The following is a 13,132-nucleotide window of genomic DNA, read 5'->3' as shown; positions in this document are numbered from 1 at the left end:
TTCATTTATTGGAAACAGGCGTTGGGGAATAAGACGTTTGAGTTCAATTTATAGAATTTGTTTCACTTGTCAGAAAATGGAAGGAGGAGGAGGAGGATGGACTGGTTGCAGTCACCCTGGTGTTGCCCTCCTGAAAACATAGTGTACAGTTCAATGAGGATCTTCAGCCATGCCTTGGCTCTCTCTCTCTCTCTCTCTCTCTCACGCACACACACACACACACACGCACACACACGCACACACACACACACACACACACACACACACACACACACACACACACACACACACACACACAACAGAGAGAGAGAGACTCTGGATTACAGTAATCCAGGGACAGGTGGGTATTTATAGGACTTCATGATCAGAGACAGATAGGGTGCAACAATTGAGGAAAACAGATAATGATTCTCAAAAACTTATTCAGACAGTTAATTCAGCGAGTAAATGTACAGTAAGTATAAGAGGATATACTATTAAATAAAACTTTGCCCCAAATCTAATAAATTAAATAAACATGAATTAGATTTTTTTTTTGTTCAGAGTATTTTTACACTAAATTAATCCACTAGCACATTAATAACTGAAATAAAACACATAATATTTGCAGTGGCCATTAAATATACCCATAACTGTACAGTGAGTGCCTGAAACAAAATATACATTTGTCTTATTGTCATACAAATGGAACTAATATCTATAACTGATAGTTTTTGCAGAGCAAAACAGCGGACACCACACATGACCAAATGAGGCAGGAGAGACTGACAAAGACTACGGAAATATGTTTTTAAAAAGGCATCGTCTACTCGTCAACTAAAACCTTTAAACAGTACAATGTCAGTTAAATACATCTTCATACAAATGTCTATATAATTTCCCAACACAATAGTCGCAGTAGAAAGGCAGAAAACACACAAGCACTCTTAAATAAAATGACCAGTGTAGAATTTCTGCAACATGACAAAAACCCTCTAAACATATAGAGATTCTAAGGTAATTAGACATTTTTCTGTCAACAAATATTTGCACAGTTCAATGTGTATAAGTACAGTGTTGGTCATGAGTAACTGGGTAGACCTGTATACTTCACCTTCACATTGATACTTCCTTGTAACAGCAGCCATTTCGACATAGCAGGGTAAACACAGGTGTAATTGATATAATTGAATGTGTTCCCATTCTATTTAGTGTCTCACAGTCATTCCAGTGAGCAAGCATGCACATTACCAGGGCCATAGTCAATATTTTTAATTCCCTCTGTGTTTACACTGCAATGACATGTGTATTTTATGTGGGCCAGGGTGCTGGTAATGTGCATGCTGGCTCACTGGAATGACTGGGAGACACTAAATAGAATGGGACCATAATTGATTTTATCAATTGCACTTGTGTTTACCCTGCAACGTCAAAATGGATGCATGAAAAAGGCCTATTGACAGTGATTGGTAGTAGTTTTGTGTGTGTGCTCAGTAGAGGGACTTCACATTTCCTGTGATCTGTTGGCTGTGATTCAGGGCCTTATTGATGGCGGGTGTGTCTGAGTGCATCTCCACTCTGTGGTCTCCTTATGCCATGTGTGCAGCAAACGCTGCTGGCTCTCATTCTCTTGTGTTTGTCTGTATGCAGGCCCGGGTCCACTCAAGGCACCGCTGTCTGAAGGCTGAGTTGGGTGAAATGTTGCCAGTCTGGCCCTCGGCGATGGCTCAGAGTGGACCACCATTGAGTGAGGTGTAAAGTTGACAATAGACTGTGAGGAAGAAAGTAACCTGACCTTTGACCTCTGGCTGTATTCCCCCTTTTCCTGTTAGTAACTGTGCGTTCCAATACTCATACTACTCTATTTAATATGCTAGAAAATATTTAGTATGTCCCAATACATAATAATAGGTCATATGCCAAAAATACCACGATGTCCTACTGCATCCGTTTGGTTTTTGTAGTAGCCAACATGCTTTTCTGGCTATTCTGATCCACAATCCTGCGTGAACTGAATTTTTGAGCAGGAGTGTCAAAGTTCAAGGTGCAATGTTATGATGAAGTAAAATGTCCCAATTGAATGCCTACTGTATGCAAAAGTATCCACTTTGTAAGGGCAGCTGCAGTACGTACTGAAAGTATAAAGAAAAAGTATGCGTTTTGTAATGCAGCTTTGCACCCTGACTGTTTCCCTTCCCTGCTTATGGTTGAGAAATTTAAATGATCTTCTTGAGCCCAGATATTTTAGCATATTAATATGTTAATAAACTGAGCATTTAAAACTTTCCTGTGGTCTGGTCTTTGGCCGCTGCTGATACTGGTGGGTCAAATCCAGAATCTGTAGGCCCACTACAAAAACTGCAGCGGTTGTATTAATGTCATCATAAAAACGTCTATCCACAAAAAAATTGTGGTATTATTTTGGTGGTATCTAGGTTCAACACTTGCAATGCTACCTGTTTCTGAATAAATGTACATTAGATTTTACAATGTACTATATTAAAATTTAAGGGAAATTTCTTGTGACATCCAACATTTAAAGATAAAACTGACCAATCCTTTGCACCCGATTTGTTAAGTTTCCACCTTTCTTGTATGACCAACAGCATCGCTTTTCATAAAGGATGTTATCAATACGTTGCAACACAGCATAATACTCAAGTCCACTTTTTAAAGAAAGGATGATAAATGCAGATTCTCATCTAATATCATCATGCGCTTTTCAAGTAAAACATTTAAGTACATTATTGAATGATCCTTTGTCAGTGTGGGTTAAAATGGCTGGCCACACTTTTTGATACTTTGTTAATGTGACGCAAACAATTTATTACTAATTATCTTAATAATCCACACGGATGCAGATGTTTTTTTGTTGATGCAATCCATACAAAAAAGTCAAAGTCTGATGAGTTTTAGTTTCCCAAATAGAAACCTGATACATTCTGGATGATAATGTTGTTTTTGAGTCTTTACAGAAAAAAGATCTGTGTCTAATCTTTGACGGTTTTTACGTATCTTATAAGGAGATGATTAACTGAATTAAAATAAAGATTTTATTTTGTTTTTTTACACCTGAATAAACAAAGTTAATGTGTTAGCACAGGTATTCCTAGTTCTCGCATCTGGACTTAGTCACTTAGTAACTAGACAGTCAGAAGAAAATATTCAGGGAGACTTTCGTGCCCAAAACTAGATGAGCTGTTCCTGTTTGGGTAGGAGGTTCATTCAAAATATACTGCAGCTATATATTTATTATCAGAATACACGGTGAGGCCTTTAAATGCGAGAAATATAAGCAATGCTCAGTGCCAGTGTCACTCTAAGACAATAGTGCTCTTACGCCCCCAAGTGGTCAAACAGTCATTTTGTAGGCTTCTAAGTGAGTTGCCTCCAACCAGCAGGTCCAACATATCAGTTTTACCTTTAGTCATTGTTGTTGAGGGTAATTTAGATTTTAATAGGCATATTTATGGATGCACCTATATTTATGGGATTGTGACCAGAGATGTGAGCACATTAAATATAGTAAAATACTGTTCATGCAGGTACAAATTTAAGACCGCTTCCTATTTTTGTGAGACAACGACGCAGGGAAAAGCTTTGAAAAAGAGCAAAGCAAAAAAAAAAAAAAATGTATTATAGTAAAATATTCATGCTCCACTACAACTACCTTTTAGAAGTCAATGAAAATATGTCAACTTTTGGCATTCCTTTGTGTTGATGGTACACTCAACAGTGCATCAGATATATCAAACAACACTGTCTTGACCTGGAATCAGCTAATTATCTGATTTATATGTCAACTAGCAATAAGTTGTTTGTCAAGTACAATTTTATTTGAATTGACTGTTGGGTAGACAATCACAGGCTTTGTTTAAGGTTAATATGAGGTTTAGGTAAACGTGGTAATGTTAGACATAAATCAGGGTAATAGAGCAAGAGACTATTTAACATGTGTTTCACCCTCACTGATTGACAAAGACTGCTGATCATTCCTTGAGATTTCAACTTTTATTTTACATGTTGTCGGTTAAATATATGTTACTCCTACAATAATGAATGGTGTTGTTATTGTTTCATACAGAGGAATAAATAACTTCTATTCAGCATTTTTCTCTCAACTTGAACTCAACTCTTTTAATTTCAATTCAGAATTCACTGTGAGTACATTGTGAACATTTAAAACCAGGAACAGTTTAACACATGAAAACGATTACAACTGCACATACACAGAAATAACAGTGAACAAAAGTAAAAGTTTGAAGTCCACTATCTCGCCACAATATTGAGTCTGGATAAGACTGAGACCGTGGAGGGTGTCACTGCTTTGTATGCAGGACTGAGAGTTTTTTTTACATTGTTAAGTCCAACAAAGGTTAATACCTGTTTAAAAAGAAAAAATTCTGTTAAATCATTTAAATCATGTATCCCTGTGTGGATTTTTTGTAAGAAAAGTGCATATGTCCTTACCTGTAGTAGTTGGGTTTGAAGGGTCCGTGTTTGCTGATTCCCAGGTACTTGGCCTGTTCATCAGTCACCTCTGAGAGGTGAGCGTCAAACGTCGGCAGGTGAAGAGTGGCCACATATTCATCTGAAATTACAGGTCTGAATGAAATGAATATGAATGTGGAAAACAAGAAAGGTAAAAAACAATTTTACGATATTAAGGGGAGGACTTGCCCATCTTCTTTGGCAGCAGGTAGACGTCCTGTTTGTATCGTCCTTCTGGAGCGCTGTACAGCTCTATAAGAGCCAGAGCCTGACATACAACAATGAACGTTAACACAGCTACAGGTGACGACCACCGGCCTCAACATGACAGAGCCAATGATACTTCCTCTCTAATACATTAAGGGAACACATTCAAGTTAAAACATATCATCATACCTGAGTGGTGGCAGTGATGGAGAGGACAAATGAGGGCACTGTGGAGCAGCTCAGATTCAGCAAACGGCCCTGAGTGAAAATTAAAAAACTGACATGACATACTGTGATGTGACAGCATCCACTCATGATAACCTAAACACATCTGGTATTATCTCAAATAATTAGTTAGAATAGTCTTCAAGTATGCCTCTGTTTGTCCTGTTGCACACCCGATCTAATTTCAACTTTAACAGCGATCAGGTAAATCTGTTCCTGCTGCTTAACTCATCAACATCAAGCCCTTCATTTGTCATCATGGGTGGAGCTGTAGGACTGCACTGGAAGCACTGCCATGAAAAACAGCATCCTGAAGCCTTATGTCTGTACAGTTGTGTATTTATATCTAGCTACAGTTATTACCTAACCTTAAAACACCTACTCAATCCCAACTAGCAATGGCTTTAACCTAATAAGCACAAGCATTCTCAGCTTTATACCCGAACCAGGAAGTAAGAAGCCAGTCATAAGTGCAACAAGAACCCCTTTAGGGTTGTCATGACCCCAGTTCATAGCACAAGGAGGAGCTATACTTTACTTCAAAATAGTTTCTGTGCATTATCTCTCAGTGCTGGTGTATAATAATAATAATAATAATAATAATAATAATAATAATAATAATAATAATAATAATAATAATAATAATAATAATAATAATAACAGTATTATCACCTCAGCCAGCAGGACAATTCTCTTGCCATCAGGCCAGATAACATGGTCCACCTGTGGCCTCACACGCACCCACCTCAGCTCCGCAGTCCGCAGACTCACCTGAGAGGAAAGAGTCAAAACAAATTTGTGTACAGGTGTACACACACACACACACACACACACATAGAGAAAAACATGAACCCAAACACACACACAGTTCATACCAAATCTATCTCGGTGCTAGAGTGTCCCATGTTGCAAAGTATGCAGCCATCCTTCATTCTGTCCAGATGTTCCCTTCCCACCACGTTTTTATTGCCTGCAGAGAAAAAGGAATGAAGCGAACTGCAAGAGTGTTGATATTTTTTAATAACAGCTAATATTGTTACGTGGAGGACAGCAGTTACCTGTGCAGGTGATGACAATGTCTACCTGTCGGGCCACTTCACTCAGTTTAATCACTCTGAAGCCATCCATGCTAAGAGGAGGAGAGGGGGTCACACTTATATTATATATAAAAATGTTTCATAATTTTTGCTACAATGTACCGTTGAAAGAGTGAAACGCTTTTCTCATCTGTGCTGATAAAAGCTTCCTTCATTCATTCATACCAGGCCTGAAGGGCACATATGGGATCCACTTCTGTGACGTTCACAACGACACCCAATGCTTTCAGGGCAGCACAGCAACCTTTGCCAACCTGCAGGAAGAAAGAAAAGAGGATGGTATAGCTGCTTAAATGTACGTCACATGTGCAGAGCAGCACTGGGAACATTCATTGTTTCACTGACCTCCCCATAACCGCACACCACCACCTGTTTTCCTCCAAACATTATGTCAGTGGTTCTCTTCAACCTGACAGAAGAGATCAACACAGTCAGGCTCTGTTCTGCACTAGCGGTTTCCGAAACATGAACCATGTGATTCATTACCCGTCCAGTATGGATTCCTTGCAGCAGTACAGGTTGTCAAATTTCTGCTTGGTCACCGAGTCGTTAACGTTTATAGCCGGGACACACAGCCCGCCTGCCTTTGAAAGCTGGTATAACCTGAAACACAGGTGGGTGGTGACACATGTGTGAAGTGGAGAAGAGCTTTGTGGGAACATCATTCAAGTTTAGTGAGAAACTAACCGATAGATGCCTGTAACACTTTCCTCCACGATGCCTTTGATGTTCTTGAACAGGCTCGGTTGCTTCTTAATGATCCTGTGGGTCAAGTCACCTCCGTCATCCAGAATCTGAGGGGGGGGAAAACTCTACATCAATGCAACCTTTCTATCTGTAGTAGTTAAACAAAGTCTTCAAAGGCACATTTCACCTAAACTTGAAGTAAAATGTAATTTAAACTTATCCATGCAAATCCATCCAGTGTGTTTTGGATATTTAGGCCTTAGTTCAGCTCAGTGTGTTGAATGAAGTTATATATGTGGTGCTCAAAATTGTGAAATGTCGACGTATCTGCTAGAAATCCACAAATCTTAAAATGAACTGTATATTTATCCTATATTATATTCAGAAAAAAACATTACTATTGAAATTAGAAAATGTTATTTTACTGAATGTCACATAATAACTGTACTTATCTGTAGAGAAAGAGAAATACAACAGTCGTTGTCTGATATGCACAAATGAAAGAGATAGTCTTTACTCAGTAAATACAAAATTTAAACACCAAAAAAAGATCTGCAAACCTTGAAATCATTAGACAAAATACATATGTAGTAATGATAATAATATGTTTTTGTATTCTCAAGTTTCCTTGAAAACTTGTTTTTATATTTTATGTCAATTGTCAAGCTTCACTGGTCAAATGCAACCAAACTTAATTTCACTGTTGTGAACTACAGTTTAATATCTTTAAACTTTGCCCAATTAATCTTAAAATGATGAGTGATACTGTCCTTTCATTGATAACAGTACCATGTTGGGCTGCCAGGTGTCAGCACCGACACATCGATCAATACACCACCAGAAGTCGTCCTCTGATTCTCCTCTCCATGCAAACACCGGGGTTCCTGAGATAGAGAAAAGGGAATACAATTAAAGAAAACCAGACGAGTCAGGTTGGAGGAGCAGGCTGCAGAGACAGTCGTACCTCCTTCAGCCAGAGCAGCAGCCACAGCATTCTGAGTGGAGAAGATGTTACAGGCGGCCCAGCGACACTGAGCGCCCAACGCAGACAGAGTCTCAATCAACACCTGCAAGAGACCGTACACACACAGACTCAACTAAAACTTACATTTTAAAATTATTTTTGTGAGTGTGTGTGTGTTGAACTGACCGCTGTCTGTGCAGTGATGTGTGTGCAGCCAACAACTTTGGCTCCAGCCAGAGGCTTCTCCCCACCTGCTCCTTTCCTCAGGACCATTAGTGCAGGCATTTCTAAACATCACAGACATTGAATATGAGAGACATGCATGGCCGTTCCAGAGCAGTCACTTCAGTACTACTAGCTGTTCTGCTAACGGTCTGACTGGGATTCAGTTAAGCTCACTTTATTGATTTGCTTTTTGTTTTGGCGTTACAGGCACATGGTGCAGTGAATGTCAGGAAGGTGCTTCTTGGATGGGTGCTACATAAATTGTATGCATTTTGTCACTAACATTCGTGAAGCCATAAACAGCGATCTGACGACTCTTTGTCTTTACCTTGCTGTGCAATGATTATTTCTCTGCGTCCAAATTCTGCCTGTTTGATGTTTTTGATGCAGAAGTCAGAGAGGCCCTTGGAGGTCCTCTGAGGCTTGTCTCTGGGAGAGGACTCATCCTCTGAGCTGTCACTGCACACTGCAAAACACAAATCAGGCAACGTGTATGAAAACAATCAGCTGATACATAATGCTGATGTAATGTCCAAAAACAAACTGTTGAAGTATAACTGAGTAATACAGAGACAAATGATTTGTTGGAAAGCCTGAAAGTTGTGATTTGGCTCTGTTTTTGTTGTGTGTTTTTGGAGTCAAACTCTAGGTGAGTCTTTTCTCTGAGCCTTTGAAGTATGTTTAAACCCTGGCAGTGATTGACACGTTTGAGAAAGGCTCACAGAGCCGATTAGGACCAAATTAAAGAGACTTAATTCTTCAGAAAGACTTTTCCTTTTAATTAAGGTTTAGCTGAAGGAGAAAGCAGCTTGGCTAATCCATTGGGCCTCTTGTTCTCTGCTGCTGGGATCAAAACCAGCTCAGTTTATGTATCAAAGACATGTGATCAGATTTAGGAGTGTGTGTGTGTGTGTGTGTGTTTGTATGTTTCCGTACCTGAACCGTAGCTGTCTGTAGACGACTGTGAGATAGAATGAGATAGAGAGCGGCGACCAGTGTTGGAGGTACGTTTGTTGAAGTCATGCTTCTGGTCAGTGAACTGTATTTGCTTTGGAGCCCAAAAGGGTGACACAAAAAGTAAACCAATTAGATCGGTTGTTGCTTCCCAGCATGTTACAAACATAAAGTCTCATCAACTACACATCACTCTTCAAATCAGACTATCTGTAAAGTAGCACCTCTCTGCTCACAGCCTGTCACTATCACAAATCTCCTTCTCTTCCCCTGAAGCATCTCTGTATCTGCTGCTGTCTCACCGTCCAGTGTGGCTGTTTGAAGGCTAGGCTTCTGCCACAGGAGTCCCTCTTGTCCATGTCCGCTCCCTGGCTGCTTGCCTGACTCTGCTGCCTGAGCTTCAGGTCCAGCTCCAAAAAAATTTAGACACACCCGCTCACTGACCCCACCTCCAAAAAGTAAACATATGCATTGAGAGTTTTTGAAGTTTTAGGGCTGCAGGTTTGATGGGTTAATTTAGTTGGCAACTCTGCATACAGTATTGTGCGTTGTGGCTCTGGAGATACCAAACAAAATATCCTGACAGAGTTATGGTGATGTCATCGAGGTAATCTCTTCTGGGGCGGCAATTTTTAACATAATGCTTTAGTTACAAACTGGGCGAGGAGGTTGAAAGATCTGACGAAAGTGGCTATCAAATAGCATTCTGGGAAATGTAGGATCCAGTTCTTTCAGAGATTATCTCATACTAGGGACTAAAAAACATGATGTAAGATATTGATTTATTTTTTCTAAAGTTCCCAACTTTATGAAAGTGCAATGCAAATCTGTGGTAAACCCCCTTTAAGGAATGCAATGTGTAGGTGCTGCTGCTCTTCTCTTTGACCCTTTTTAGACATTTTTAGAATAAAAACGATCAAGGGTTACAAAAATATATAGTTAGGGCTGCGTGACACAAAAAAAAACACAAGCTGACCTTGTTCCAATATCAACAATGTGTGAATGAAAAGTCCCATATAGAATCATATCATGTGGTGCATGTACATCACACACTTGTCAAACTGTATCTGTCATCGAATATTTTAAGGCAACAATTTGGTTCGGTACTTGCTTTGCATTGTCAAATTAGACAGCACATTTGTATATTAGAGTACACAGTAGAATAGAAAATTACTATATTGAAATAAACAAATATATATATATATATATATATTATGTTATTTATGGTTATCATAAAAGTCCCCATATTCAACTGTCAGTCAGGATTAAGAGAGGCATCTTTCATGTGATGCTCCTTATCAAGCTGAGTCTTCAAATCCTCATTAGGAGCAGTTAAACCTGAAGTGATCCTGATTGTTTGTAACAAGGATCTCTGTGCGAGTTTTTCAGCTCTCTGCTCCCCTTTGACTTTTGTTAGATCAATAACTGTTATAACGAGTTTGCAGCATCTCCACTTTATCATGCTGCCTATGTTTCTCATAAATCAATCATGTTTTGTTTTCTTCTTATTCTTAGTTATTGAAAACATACTCCACTATGATTGGATGATAACAATTTTAAAGTAATATCTAAATTGGTCCACTTTCCAAAAAATATATATAAAAACATCCGGAATTTAAGACAAATTAATAAAAAAGCCACATTCACACACCCAGAGTTATAAGAACGGACTGGTGTAAAACAATCACTTGAATACAGCTTGATCTTACTCAAGCAGCTGCTTAATCTTTAACTTGAGAAGACATTAAGCTATGACTTGAGGCGGTGTGAAAGTTAACTTAATGATCACAAAACCATCTCCTACAGGGCTCAGAAAACCGGTTTGAATCAAAACCAGCTACTGTGAAAGTACAATGAACGTCTATAAAGCTAATAAGTGGCTGTGGGCGTTCATTTGTAAAAAATGTCCCCTTGGAAAACCATTTGTGCATTGATTTGTAACCTGAAGAAGTCTCATTTTCTATTCAACTTTTTGATTGATAAAAAACAGGTAAATTCACAGTTGCAGTGGTTAAAAACAGGTGTAAAGGGTTGATTTTAAGGGTAATTCAAGAACTTGCATTAAAACAATGTAAAGGTTACAAACATGAAGACCTAAAAGACAACTCTAGAATAAAGAGAGTAACAGCGTTCCAACAACAAAAGCAATGATACCTTAATGCAGATGGGCTGCACTGCCTCCTGGTCCTTGGCTTTAGTTAAGTTCACTAGACTGTACACTTTCTTCATGCTTGGAGAACTGCTCTCACACTGACAACAGTTACCCTGCAGAGCTGCCAGCGGATGCAGTTGAACTGATTAGAGAGTTCACAGAGAGACGCTTTATGCCACACCTTCACCCCCATCAGACCCAGGTGACGGGTGGAGAAAAGACAGAGAGAGAGTGAATGTCTTTGTGAGGTTAACAGAGGGGAACTCTGGGAAAATATAAGAGAACCGGTTAGAGATAAAAGGAAGAAAGAGAGTTGTAAGTAAAAAAAAGAAGCTCATTCAAGTGTAACTTGAGGCCACAGATATGTGTGAGTATGCACAGTGCACTTTGCTCTAAGGGTATACATTAAATAGACAGCAGAGTGATCTACATACATGAACATACATTCATGACAGAGACTGTTTGTGAGCGAGATAAAGAAGAGTGCAGCTATAGTGACAGAGGGAACCAGAAAATGAACATACTTAAGTCGTATATGTTGTAGCATTCAGGGACTCAGATGGCAGCTTAGGCTTCTTTAAGTTAACACACAATAGAGCTGGACTTTAATGTAGAAGTCATTGTTTTCTCTGCAGCTCCGCAGTGTTACTGAAAGTCTCTTAAAGGGGCATTAGTTTAAGGAACGTATAACACAGCCTGTAACAGATGTGAGCTACAGAGGTCTCATTCGCTCACATCTGTCTAACCCCACACTCACAGATTTTTTTTTATTTCAAACTTATCGTCTTAAACTCAAACTGAAGCTGACTTGAACGAGGAGGTTTATCGGATTTCACACAGCACCGTTTGGAGTCACAAAGGGCTTTATGCTAGTTTCTGTTTCTTTATTCAGATGCAGCAGTATTCCCTGAGTTCTGTAAACAGACTTTTCTTTATTCTATGTCTTGAAAATACAGGAAAAGGTAACAAAAGTTACAGACATAAAAGTCCATGTCATATATATATAAATACTGTATAAATTCTGGATCACATGATCGCATATAGTTTAGCTAAATAATCTTCAACCTGATGTACCATCCTCCAATACCTTCAACCTATTTTTGAATTTTTGAAAACACTTAAAGAGACCAGCTCATACCTAAACACCCATTTTTCCCATTTCAAGACGACATGGGGATAGATACTAAGAGCGGAGACGGTATTTTCCAGCATATTTCAGATAGATACATATACAAAGATATGAAGGAAGCAAGTTAAGAATTTCCTTTAACATAATGGCAATGCAGGCCAACCATCCCTAGCATTACATTACATTACATTACATTACAGTCATTTAGCAGACGCTTTTATCCAAAGCGACTTACAGGAAGTAATAGCAAACAGGGAAGCCGTTTTTATAATGAACCTCAACGCTCCATGATATAAAGTATCAGAGAAGTAAAGGCATTGACAAGATGCATGCATGAATGAAACAGCATCATAATTAATCGCAGACATAAAATCTTTTTGCATCAAAAGAAAAGGAAAGACTTATTTCAGAAAAAAAAATTCAGCCTCAGTGTCAATTTCTTCAAAGTAAACTGAAATTGAGACTTAAAAGAAAAAGAATAATCTATTAAGAATCCTTCTTTGATGTGTGACATGAGCACACTTCTCCTTTAAGTCTACTCTGTCTTTTCAAAGAGACAAAATGAGTAAAATATGTGTATGTGAATGCTGGTCAAACATTCATGTAGGCCTGCACATCTAAAATCATTAACAGCCTAAGTATATGCAGATTCACGCTTCCTGTTGTGAACATTTACACATGCACACGTCATATGTAATGTCCTGATCTTGACAGGTCTGACCAACAATGCAGTCAAGGTCAGGAAATGAAGCAACTTCATTGCTCACCATGTCAGTCTTCAGAGCTTCAGTCACCAGCTCTCCTGTCCCAGACACCTCCGCCCCGTCTCGGTCCCGACCCTGAGGTGTCCTCCTTCTCTCTGCTGCCTTCAGCATCTGCAGCAGGTTGGGGCTGCATTTTACAGACCGATGTTTAGTGTTTCCCTCCACTGCCTTTCCATTCACCACATAAGGTTCAGGATATTCATCAGGCAGTGGCATGTCCTCCCAGGAGGCTCCCGTCTGGTCTCTTTCCTCTGCCAT

General features: G+C 39.2%; 1 protein-coding gene across 3 annotated transcripts; it reads right to left on the bottom strand.

Moving 5' to 3' along the window:
• Window positions 1-4,445: 4,445 nt before the first annotated feature.
• Window positions 4,446-13,132, bottom strand: LOC129107980 (putative adenosylhomocysteinase 3). Of its 3 annotated transcripts, none has more exons than XM_054619597.1 (16): window positions 12,878-13,132; window positions 8,812-8,923; window positions 8,204-8,341; window positions 7,837-7,937; window positions 7,651-7,753; window positions 7,476-7,570; window positions 6,687-6,793; window positions 6,486-6,602; window positions 6,345-6,408; window positions 6,165-6,253; window positions 5,961-6,031; window positions 5,778-5,872; window positions 5,575-5,673; window positions 4,867-4,935; window positions 4,660-4,738; window positions 4,446-4,570 (listed from the first exon to the last, which is right to left on the bottom strand). In XM_054619597.1, the coding sequence occupies exons 1-16, from the start codon at window positions 13,130-13,132 to the stop codon at window positions 4,446-4,448; spliced, it is 1,719 nt and encodes a 572-aa protein (XP_054475572.1). The 3 variants fall into 3 exon arrangements, with proteins under 3 accessions (XP_054475572.1, XP_054475573.1, XP_054475574.1); XM_054619598.1 differs by lacking the exon at window positions 12,878-13,132 and adding an exon at window positions 10,984-11,103; XM_054619599.1 differs by lacking the exon at window positions 12,878-13,132 and adding an exon at window positions 11,038-11,058.

Source organism: Anoplopoma fimbria, chromosome 19 (genome assembly GCF_027596085.1).
Source record: "Anoplopoma fimbria isolate UVic2021 breed Golden Eagle Sablefish chromosome 19, Afim_UVic_2022, whole genome shotgun sequence".
Taxonomy (NCBI): domain Eukaryota; kingdom Metazoa; phylum Chordata; class Actinopteri; order Perciformes; family Anoplopomatidae; genus Anoplopoma; species Anoplopoma fimbria.
The sequence above is the reverse complement of the archived record's forward strand: the minus strand, read 5'-3'. Positions and strand labels throughout refer to the sequence as shown.

Excerpts from the sequence above, each read along its gene's own strand:
- LOC129107980 (XM_054619597.1), bottom strand. The coding sequence starts at position 13,132 with ATGGCAGAGGAAAGAGACCAGACGGGAGCCTCCTGGGAGGACATGCCA. Across the intron at positions 8,924-12,877 it reads AAGCTCTGAAGACTGACATG|CAAATACAGTTCACTGACCA; the intron begins GTGAGCAATGAA and ends TGGGCTCCAAAG. Across the intron at positions 7,938-8,203 it reads AATAATCATTGCACAGCAAG|AAATGCCTGCACTAATGGTC; the intron begins GTAAAGACAAAG and ends TGTGATGTTTAG.